The 12,149-nt window shown below is 40.2% G+C and overlaps 1 protein-coding gene across 1 annotated transcript in view; it reads right to left on the reverse strand.

The window, feature by feature from the left end:
* Positions 1 to 12,149, reverse strand: part of LOC130917124 (uncharacterized) — a 103,469-nt gene that overhangs the window by 17,304 nt on the left and 74,016 nt on the right. Inside the window, exons 5-9 of the mRNA XM_057838211.1 lie at positions 7,997 to 8,273; positions 7,738 to 7,915; positions 7,596 to 7,672; positions 3,582 to 3,762; positions 3,196 to 3,444 (exon numbers count right to left, since the gene is read on the reverse strand). Of these exons, the coding sequence (XP_057694194.1) occupies positions 3,196 to 3,444; positions 3,582 to 3,762; positions 7,596 to 7,672; positions 7,738 to 7,915; positions 7,997 to 8,273 (962 nt within the window). The remainder of the gene's footprint in view (positions 1 to 3,195; positions 3,445 to 3,581; positions 3,763 to 7,595; positions 7,673 to 7,737; positions 7,916 to 7,996; positions 8,274 to 12,149) is intronic.

Consider the following 12,149-nt stretch of genomic DNA (forward strand, 5'->3'; position numbering starts at 1 on the left):
TGATTAAAAATGACCGATATGGTGGCATTTGCTTATGCTACCATTGTGCTGTAAAAAAATCTTTTGTGCTGCTATCATTTTATTTATATGGTCGGTCGGTCGGTCGGTAGGTAGATGGATGGATGGAAGTGTTCCAACAACTAGCGCAACAGTAGCACAAATGAATGCCACCCCTTCAGGTCCATTTTGCAAGGGTTAGGGTTAGGGCTGCGAGTCACATCATCGCTCGAAATTAATATCCAAGCCATTTCATTGTGCTAGTTGTTGGCACAACTCTCTGTTAGAGTTGGTACGCTCAGTCAGCCGCAAGAGTTGGATACGGAAAAGCTGCGCATGACATCATCACAAGAAATTAATATCTCAATACCCCAAAAACGATAGCAGCACAAACGAAGACATTTTCCAGCACAAACGACTGACACCATTTTTAATCAAAATGGGGTTTGCTTGACCACAGATTGACTTAAAAACAGGCATGAAAATGGGTCAGAGGTTAAAATGGTGAGAATGGTGTGGAAGAAATATGTTCCGGTACACTAGGGCTGTCCAAAACGACAAATTTTCTCCCGATTAGTCAGCGATTAGTCGACTAACCTAATTTTTTTTTTTTTTTTTTAAACAAAAGAAGAAGAACAAAGAAATTTTTGTTGACGCTTATTAGTTCACAAAAACATTTTGTAACACTCAAATTCCTTAACAAAGTACAAATAAACATGTAAATAACAATAATTAATCACAAACAATCAAATGCTGATAGCATTTACGAGTGCAAAAGAATGGAATGTAAACAGATTCAGAACACTGACTTCGCCTTTCCAACATGATTCAAAACAATTATTAAATATATAGCATTATTATTACAGTAGTTATATTACTATATATAATAGTATTATAATAATTATAATAATTATTCATTGCCAATCATATTTTTCATAAAGGATGTTATTTTAAAGCTATCCTTAGTGTAGAATCTGAATTCTGTAGTATTATGGTATTTACATATTATAGTATCACGTCTGAAGTATGTGGGATTACCTCCGGAAATCGTTATTTATATGACGAACATGACGTGCTTTTATTTTGAAATGTTCACCGGAAGTATGTTAGCTTAACCGCTAACCGTAAGCTTTACAGTCCCCAAAAAAAGCACTTTTCGTCATTGCTTGTGATGTCACTAATAGATTTTTTTCCCCATTTATAAATGCTGTTAACTGCCGATTTTTCATGTTTGAAGTGTCACCTTTTAAGCGCAAGTTTGCGTTTTGGAGAAGACTGCCAATATTTTATAGCAGGCTAAAGTAGGTTGTCTTTTTTTCCCCATAAGACTAAATGTAGCAATGCTAACGTACAGTGTTTAATATAGATGTGTTTCCTTATTTTGTATGTCTGAACTGTAATTCTACGACGTGTTGATGACCAATAAACATCTGCGTAAAGAACTGGAGTCTCATATGTCATCTACACTAGAGCTGAAACGAGTACTCGAGCAACTCGAGTAACTCGAGTTTAAAAACTGATCCGAGTAATTTTATTCACCTCGAGTAATCGTTTATTTTGACAGCTCTAAGCATCACGTTTTGCTCGGACTACTTTTAATGCGGGACAACGCGCTGTCACGTGCGGAGAGGAAGAAGGGAAAAAAAAAACTTACTGCAGCTGACAGCCGCCACAAACGACGCCGACGTTGCCAAATACTAGCCCGCACGATGCTACGTTGGTAACAGCTAGCGTCTGATGCGTCTCATAAAGATCACATGTATGTTGAACTAGATGCGCAATGACAGACTCGGCCGCGTCTGGGCAGCGTTATTAAACAGCCGCCATCTTAAAGCAGTACAGCGCTAAGCGCTAATAAAGAGCGCTAAGCGCTAATAAATAAGATTAACGTTACTGTCGCTACTAGCTCACGTAAAGTTAGCCCTGCGGAGGACTAGGTTTCAATTAATTATGACCACTGTCGTTGCGTGGCTAACGCGTCTTACATACAGGCTTTAAGATAACATAGCATTGTGGAGTGATGAGGGTGTAAAATAAAAACTTAATCATGCTAACTATCAATTTTAGCTCAGGAGTCATTGCTGGAAAAAGCACCAAGTAGCACTGGTCCCTAATGTGCTCCAGTACAGCCTGTATCATACATTTATTTTGAACACTGCAAAAACACAAAATCCTATCAGGACTTACAGTTTAGACTAACTTAAAACTTAACTAGAACTTAAAAATGGCTCGACACAAAGAGAAATTCAATTGAAACACGTGGGAAAAAATCCTAACTTTTAAGTGATGTGTGTTATCAAGCGTAACGGCATTTTTAGGTAATATATATATATATATATATATATATATATATGTATATATATATATATATATTTTTTTTTTAAATAAGATCTAAAAGTTTTTTGAGTGAAAGCAGTTAATTAGTCTTTTTTTTTAAATTCTAGCTACAATATACATCGAAAATAAAGACATTGATTGACTGAAAATGGTTCAAGATTAGATGAAATGTCTTGTTTTCTCATGTATATTTATAATTGCTCTTCACCTAAAAATATATTTGTTTTATCCGATTACTCGATTAATCGATAGAATTTTCAGTCGATTACTCGATTACTAAAATATTCGATAGCTGCAGCCCTAATCTACACGCACGCACAAATGTATAAATGCACGCACGCACACAGTGATAAAACGCAGCTGTGTAAATTACCGCCCTCATTTTTATTTACCTTGTAATAAATGGACTCATTGCATATCGTGACAGGCTTAGCAACTTCAATAAAACATCTCGTTAGTAAGTTAGATGGACTTACGACCCCCCCCCCCCCCCCCCCTAAAAATTTTCTCCACGGATCTACACAATTCACATAGGTCACCCTTTTTGACTTCAAAACAGCGAATTTCGCCGAAAGGTGAAAGATTTTTTGACGCCTGTATAAAAGACATTATTGTCTTAAAAACAATAGCAGCACAAATGAAACTTTTCACATTTTGATATAAATTTGCATCTGATGGGGGGCCAACTTTACAGAGGTGTGAGAATAGCGTTTCATCTTCACAAATCTACTCAAGTGAAAAACTATGGCTTGGTTAAATTACTCTTAGAAGTACATATTCTCAAAAGGTTGATCAAGTAAATGTAATGGAGTACAGGAAACATTTTACTACCCACCTCTGATTATAAAATATAACACAAACCAGGTTTGAACCACTTGTTACGATCCTTGGAAACCTTGACTGGATGCAAACACTTGGGGTAAAAGGGATGGTCGTGCTCGTGGACATCTTGTATGTGATTCATCAGAGATGTCCACTTTGCTATTTTCTCTGCTCCAGTTGTTGATGAAGATACTGTCCAGTAAAGGTGATTTTTGATGCTTGGCAACCACTTCTTTACAATTTCACAGTCCTTTTTCTTCGCCAAAGCATCCAGTTTCTTGGACAAACCTAAAATACAATAATAGCAACATTTGCATGTCATTAGTGAAAGAAGGAATGCATCCACATATTTTGCTTATTATTATTATTTTAGCCAACAGCTATCACTTTCAATAGTTCAACTGGAAAGACAGTGTAGTTCACACCATTTGCCACATGCCAAACGTCATAGTAGTGAGAAATCTCTCTCTCCCTTAGATAATTCTGTACTTGAGGATGTCTGTCTGTTACAATATAATCCAATGACACAGAGCTGGACTCCAGCAGATCCAGACATCGTTTAAGGCCTTCTTTCTCCATATTAACACTGCTGCCAACTTCGTTACTCTAAAACAAACAAACAAAAAAAAAAAAAAAAACAACAACCAACAATTGGTTAGATAATTTGAAAAATCTATAGTAAAGAAATACAGGTAGTCCCCAGGTTACGACGTACCCGATCTACGTGATTTTAAATTTACGACGACGGAGTCCTCCGCCATGTTGTCTCCAGTCATTTTTTTTTTTAACAGTGTAAACAGTACCTTTTTGTACCTCACAGTACATTATTTTTTATTTTATTAATATGCTTCTTCTGGCTTTTGGCGAAATGTGTATTGTAATGTTGACTTTGGCGCGGGAAGCTCCACACATGAGTAAAAGCGCATGTACACATGAAGAAGAACGTATTTGCGCACACGAAGAAAAGTGCACATGCACGTGGAAGAGCGCATTTGCTCCCACGAAGAAGTCGTGCAGCTGAGTGAGAGAGAGGGGGAATAGAGCTTGCTGTCTATCTACGACTTAGCTCCAACGTCTTGGCGAGGACAGTACAACGACGTATGATACATGTTTTCGGATAGTTAATTTCAGATTTAGGTGCCTATGACAGCATGCTCCTGAATGAAATGGACCGCTTGGATGTGTGTGGAAGCGATTCAATTCTTCGAATGCCATGCCATGAAAATGACTGACTTCCTGGATTGAGGAAGAATGCGAATGTGACGTCAGCCAGGTCACCATCTCACAATACAGCTAGGCCTGTCGCGATAACAAATTTTAGTGTGCGATAATTATTCTCATAAATTATTGCGATATGCGATATTATTGCGCCCCCCCCAATATTTTTTTTAACCAATTTACAATAACACAGTGAGAATACAGTATATATTAATAGATTAAGTACACCAATTCAAATGCGATAAATATTTACTCTCAAATTCAAAAATACTCTTAAAGAAATCACAACTAAAACAATAGACCATCCCTCTTAAGTAAAAATCAACAATATTGATACCGCACAGAAACACAGAATAAATAAAATGTGTTTAAAAAAAAAAAAAAAAAATTGCACTTAATAACTTAAGCATTTAGGCAAATGAAAACTTTTCCCGTCATAGCTTCTGCAATGGTGTTCCATAGGGATGCAACGATACAGTTAAGTCAAGGTTCGGTATGATTTTTGATACGGGGGACACCATTTTGGATCCGATTCTATACATTTAATGCTCTGTAAAAAAATAACAATTATATTTTTTGTTTCGTTTTTTTTTTGTTGTTGTTGTTTTTTGTTTTTTTTTGCTAACGAGCAAAAATTAAATTGCCATCATATAAACATGCATTTTAGTGCATAATATTTTTGTGCTTACTTTTTACTGATATGAAAAAAATTTATATAAAAGTGCTGAGAACAATCTTTACTGTTTGTAAAGTGAGGCAGGGCACACTGTTGATTGCTACAGCTCTCTTAGCAGCTAGGTTTACTACATGAGCAAGACATCCTATTTGTGGTCCGAATCCATCTGTGTCACGTACTGAATTAACAATATTTGCAACATTATCTATAGTCAATGGTATGGATTGATTTGGCCTTCTTAACTTCCATTCAGTCATGACAGTTTAGAATTCATCGATGTAGTATATGGACTACGTGTCCCATAATCACTCTGGGCTCACGTAGCCAATGGCATGGGCCGTAGCACATCTAGTTTGCCATTTCATGCTATCTAGTGTGTGGGCGCATTGAAAAAGTTAGCAAGCGCCGCTGAAGTCACCTCTGCTCATTACTACTCACAACCAGCATTTGACAATCGACTTTCATAAACAGGACGCGTTTGAAGCACAGCGCTCTTAATTTCTCGCAGCTGTTCGTTGTCAAAGCGATGTTGTTCGTCGCAGCCAAGTCGGTAACAATGTTTTGGCGGACTTTGTTGTAAATATCCGGCGTTGTGCTGAAAAATAGCCGCCCCGCGTGAAATGTCACTCCTGACGGGAGTGGCCACACGTCAACAGCACCGGCGCGCCGTAGATGGTCCACAGTCACTCCGGAGCACTGACATGGCCGGTATACGTTGAACAATAGGATATAATGGGAACGATTGGCTCCGGCGCTAGTTTTTGCCGGACCTGGAACGAAGATGCATTTTGCGCAGTTGGTAACGAGGAATCCGAACTTTTAACAGCACTTCTGCCGCACGCGCGCACACACGTGCACGCGAGGCGATAAATCGCAGCGGAAAAATTACCGCCTTTTTTATATATCGCGCGATAAATGGAATTATTGCATATTGCGACAGGCTTAAATACAGCCATTGCTATATAGCATGCAGATGGACTGCGGATTCAGCTGATTTTGCAGATTAATTCGTATATTTTTTGCATCACGCCAGCCCAGTGTGCTGTGGGCGTTAGTTGCTGCCCCAGGGAGAGGCGTGTGAGCCTTTTTGGGTTTCAAAAAGTTCCCCATTCACCAAGGAGAATGGCCAAAACAAGTCCGACAACTGTGGGGTAATTCGAGCGACGAGGAAGTGAGTAAACGACGTGTTTTGTATTATGTCAAATACTGGGATCATGGTACACATTTTAATAGGGAGGTGGCTTGCATTTTGTGGGTGACAATGCTCCTCATCCACCGAGAAGGCCACTCGGCCGACGACGGGCAGCTTGTCACACACCATGGTCACTTCCATCCCCTCGGTCCTATTCACGTGCCCGGAGAGAATGCGCTTCCTCGGCTTGGCCACGAGCAGTCCCCCGCTCCGACGTCGGCCGGTTTGTCCACCGAGAATGGGCTATTTTCGGCATTTATTCCCAGCGACGAGCGCTGCCAGCCCGCCGTGGCCGCAGCAGAATGAGGAGCCGTAACTTGCTCGCCGCCGGGGGCTGGCCGATCGGTGAAGACAATAAAGCTCGCCGACGTCTGTGACACGAGTCGGGTAGATTTATGTGATTTTCCATTTTCGAAAAGCAAGAATAATACTTGGAGAAGTCGATCGGTTCGGGTTATCATGTCGGCTAGCTGTCACGCCTCCTGTTTTGTTTACGTTTTCCTCCGTCTCCGAAGTTGGGGCAGGGAAATGACAAAAGCCGGACTAACCCCGGTGGCATACAATACCATTCAGGAGGTTTAAGAAGTCGGCAGTTTTGACCATTACGCAGTATTTTTGCCCTGTCGTACTGAATAAATGCATTTTTATTATTTCAGATACCATTTAGCACTGTTATTTATCATGACCATGCATACGATTTATTTTGCAATTGGGGAAAAATACGTGGATAAAAAGAATATCCTGTAAAAATATTGGAGAGATTGAAATAATCATGACATTTTGCTGCTTGTATTTTCCTCGTCCTGAATCTTCCCCCTAAATGGGCTGAATTCTCAGTCAGATGAAATCGTGACCCTGCCGACGTCATCGTCCAGGTGGGGGCGCTATAGCGCTATAATGAAGAGCGGGGCTACACGGCAGATTAAAAGAATAATTTATCGTCATCTACTCTTAGCCAAATTGTTGTATATAATCAAATCGTCTAAAAATATGATTTTAATTCACATAATAATGCTATTTAAAAAAAATTTTATGCTGTCGCAGGCACTTTAAACGGTTAATTCCGACTTGTGCGGAAATTCGGGTTATGTCGCCAACATAGGAACGGACCTCTTTCATAACCTGGGGACTACCTGTAACTATGTGAGGCACTGCGTAGAAAGATTTGTTTTGTTTTGTTTTCCCACGTCAAAGTAAATGCCATGACAAAGGTGTGTTAGTATTCGTGTGTTAGAAAATGTGTGCACCATCGATGAATGTTTACGTACTGTATGTACATTTCTCATTTATCTGATTATCTGGAGACATAAAAAGACATAAAACTATATGTAAACAGTGACAAGAGAATCTAACTTGCACAAGTTGAATGTCAAGGACCCTGCTTTCCTCAAGCTCCATTATCGTATAGCTGCCAAATTTTGCAGAGTCACCTGGAAAAAAGACCCCATTAGCATAAGCATGACGATTGGCCAATATTAAGTGGCAAAATAATTACCTTGTGAATCAGCTCTCATGTCTCCAATTACAGCTACTTTTTCCTTTCTTTTAATTTCTTCCAATAACTTGTGCTGGTCCACCTTCCACTTGTGGAAAACAGCTGGTTGCAAGAATTGCTGTGCATGCTTCCTATAGGTACAATATTGATGTACCCGTAGATTCATTGTGCTGCAAATCTATCAAGAGCAAAACAAAACAAAAATCTTGTCAAAACATATTAAATATTCATATCATTACATTGTCATGATGAAGAATACCCTTTTAATCTTTTTAAATGATCCTCCGTTGAAGTACACTGCTGCAGATAACTCTAGATTGCCCTGTGGTATCTTGCCTTTCATTGGTTGGCTCTGCCACTTCCGAGTAAAGGAGCAATGTGGACAGCACTGGCTGAAAGCCACAAATGTTCCACATTTGCGTTGGTGCACTATGCAGTGCTTCTTGCAGACAGGACAATTCTCAAAAAGTTCTCGGAGGGCGCTCTCAAACACAATGTATTTTGCATCTTCAAAGTCATATGGTTTCTCCATTTCTCTGTTTGAGCAATAGCAAACATAACATAGATATCATATACACTGCTGTCAAAAATTATTGGCACCCCTGCAACTCTGACAGATAATGCTCAATTTCTCCCAGAAAGTGATTGCAATTACAAATGCTTTGGTAGTCATATCTTCATTAATTTTGCTTGAAATGAAAAAACACAAAATAGAATGGGGAAAAAAATTAAATCATTATCATTTTACACAAAATTCCAAAAATGGGCCGGACAAAAGTATTGGCACCCTTTGAAAAATCATGTGACGCATCTCTAATTGGTGTAATTAACAGCACCTGTTACTTACCTGTGGCACATAACAAGTGGTGACAATAACTAAATGACACTTGCAGCCAGTTAAAATGGATTAAAGTTGACCCAACCCCTGTCCTGTGTCCTTGTGTGTACCACATTGAGCATGGAGAAAAGACAGAAGACCAAAGAACCGTCTGAGGACTTGAGAAGCAAAATTGTGAGGAAGCATGGGCAATCTCAAGGCTACAAGTCCATCTCCAAAGCCCATGGCACTGTGGCTAACCTCCCTAGATGTGGACGGAAAAGAAAAAATGACGAGAGATTTCAAAGAAAGATTGCGCAGATGGTGGCTAAAGAACCTCGACTAACATTCAAATAAGTTCAAGCTGCCCCGCAGTCCGAAGGTACAACAGTGTCAACCTGTACTATCTGTCGGCGTCTAAATGAAAAGGGACTATATGGTAGGATACCCAGGAAGACCCCACTTCTGACCCAGGCTGGAGTTTGCCAATTGCCAAAACTTACCTGAGAAAACCAAAAATGTTTTGGAAGAATGTGCTCTAGTCAAATGAGACAAAAGTAGAGCTTTTTGGGAAGGCGCATCAACATAGAGTTTACAGGAGAAAAAAAACGATGCCAGGGGGGCGTGGCTCAGTGGTAGAGTAGTTGTCCCCCAACCCAGAGTTTGTGGGTTTGATTCTCCGCCCTGATGAACTCGTCTAAGTGTCCTTGAGCAAGATACTGAACCCCACATTGCTCCTGGTGCTGCGTCACCAGTAGGTGGATGGCGAGATAGTGTAAAGCGCTTTGAGGGCCTAGAAAGGTGGAAAAGTGAAATAGACCCTACTCACCAACGTCACAGAATGACGTGTCGCTGTATCCGGCCGCCATATTGTCCGTCATTGTTTATCCGTATTCTCAATGGTTTCAATTTGTCGTGCAATTTATAGTGCAATTCATGGAAGCCCCGGTGCTTTCAGACGATGTAAACTCATTGGATGCGTTGCATAAAAGGCGTTATGTGGAAAAGCTTCAGTCTATCCATTCGCCAGATCCATATTTGATGCCTAAATTGATATTTTTCGACCCGCTGTCTTCGCCCTCTCTGCCTGACATCTGCTACCCTGATATCTACAACTATCTTGTCCACACAAAATCACCCTATTCTCACAAAAGTTTGAAAAACTTTTAAGAGCAGCACTCTAAGCAACATTACCCCGTGTGACCCTTCCAATTTTCTAAAATGGCGACAATCAATGAAAAAAAAGTTGACTGCGATGGCCGACGCTTCAAGGATAGGTGGATATTGGACTATTTCTTCAATAAAACACGCAACAACTGTGTCTGCCTCATTTGCAAAGAGACAGTCGCTGTTTTCAAAGAGTTCGATGTGACGCGATAATGATATTACCGAACAAGACATGCTGACATGTACGACAACATTACAGGGAAGATACGCAGCGAGAAATAATAGCAACTTGGAGCTAGTTTAATTTCACAGCAGCAGTATTTCGCAAGAGCCCGAGTGTCGAAAGAGAACGCCACAAAGACGAGACTGTTGAAATTACGAATTAAAAAAAATAATAAAGCAAATGTGACACACAGAAGGGCTTGCTAAAATTTGTTTAAATATATTGTTCTATGTAAATCAGCCAAGGTAGCCCCCCGCATTTTTACCACACCAAATCTGGCCCCCTTTGCAAAAGGTTTGGACACACCTGTTTAACTGATGATCCGTAGACGAGGCCAGCTTCTTTCACTTGGTATCAGCTAAATATTGTTCAAAATGTAATGATGGTGGAAGAAATAAACATCTTGAATTTGAAACTGTATGTTGTCGGCGATTAGCCTCCCAATGATCTTAATTGTGGTTGTCAGCCCAAAACCCTCTAAATATATATTAAATGCATCTTACCAGATATAAAATGACTACTACATAATCTGTGGTAATCGTTTGGAGCCCAGTTTTCTCGTCGAATTGCAGCAGTCCATCTCGCTCTCCTCTCCGGGTCTCTCGGAATGCGGTAGAACTTCAAGTCTCTCCGTCTATCTTCTCTGTTATTGCAACCAACCGTCACACACGCCTTCACCATTTTGATTATTAATGTTAACGAGCAGAAAAACACGCCATAATAGGAGGAATTTACGTAGCGGTAATGCGTCAACACAACGAGTTGACGGACAATATGGCGCGGAGGCGTGGTTGTGACATCATGTGAGTAGGGTCTATACAAGTATAACGACATTTACTATTCAAAGAAAAGAACACGGTCCCCACAGTCAAATATGGTGGAGGTTCCATGATGTTTTGGGGTTGCTTTGCTACCTCTAGCACTGAACTGCTTGACCGTGTGAATGGCATTATGAAGTCTGAAGACTACCAAAAAATTTTGCAGCATAATGTAGGGCCCAGTGTGAGAAAGCTGGGTCTCCCTCAGAGGTCATGGGTCTTCCAGCAGGACAATGACTCAAAAAGCACTAGAAAATGGTTTGAGAGAAAGCACTGGAGACCTCTAAAGTGGCCAGCAATGAGTACAGACCTGAATTCCATAGTACACCTGTGGAGAGATCTGAAAATGGCAGTTTGGAAAAGGCACTCTTCAAATCTCAGAGACCTGGAGCAGTTGGCCAAAGAAGAATTGTCTAAAATCCTAGGAGAGCATTGTAAGAAACTCATTGATGGATAGCGAAGCGGTTGTTCGCAGTTATTTTGTTTAAAGGTTGTGCTACCAAGTATTAGACTGAGGGTGCCAATACTTTAGTCAGGCCCATTTTGGGAGTTTTGTGAAAACTGATAATTTTTTTCATTCTCTATTGTTTTTTTTTTTTTTCATTGCAAGCAAAATAAATGAAGATATTACTACCAAAGCATTTGTAATTGCAATCATTTTCTGGGAGAAACTGTGCATTATCTGACAGAATTGCAGGGGTGCCAATACTTTTGGCCAGCAGTGTATACTGCATACAATATTACGGCACATCAAACGGCTTCAAGTAAATACAGTCATTGTATCATTGTTGTTTTCCTCAACCATGATGATAACGAAGCTATTTTGTCAATATACAATTTTTTTTCATGACAAGACGATAACACGCTCAAAACGTGTCTTAGGAGACTAAAACATAACGAGACGAATACCACTTTTCGTCTGATGAGACAAAAATGCGCCCCAGTTTCCCTCATATGTTCACAATTTGTGACGTTTTTCTTATTGTAGGTGTAGTTAGTCATCCTGCATCGTAGCAGTACTTGGGTGGTCCTGTGCCCCCAACCTGTCCATCACTGTTAACTTTTGGTTAACCTATTCACTACCAAAGACATATAAACAATGATAAATGGACTTAGACCAGTGGTTCTTAACCTGGGTTCGCTTGAACACCAGAGGTTCGGCAAGTCAGTCTAAGGGGTTCGTTGAAGGTTATGACATTCATGGCCCTATTTTTGGACGCTGAATCCAGGAAAAGTGGCGTTTTAGACCAGGTTTTGAACTAGTTAGTCCCCAATTTACAGGCTTTATTCATAGACTCCACCATCAGTTGACAAGACAGCTCCTACAGACATTGCGCCATGCCTTCCCGTTGGAGGCCGACCCAGGCAGAACGTTGAGTTTGCTTTC

This window comes from Corythoichthys intestinalis, chromosome 6 (genome assembly GCF_030265065.1).
Source record: "Corythoichthys intestinalis isolate RoL2023-P3 chromosome 6, ASM3026506v1, whole genome shotgun sequence".
Classification (NCBI taxonomy): Eukaryota; Metazoa; Chordata; class Actinopteri; order Syngnathiformes; family Syngnathidae; genus Corythoichthys; species Corythoichthys intestinalis.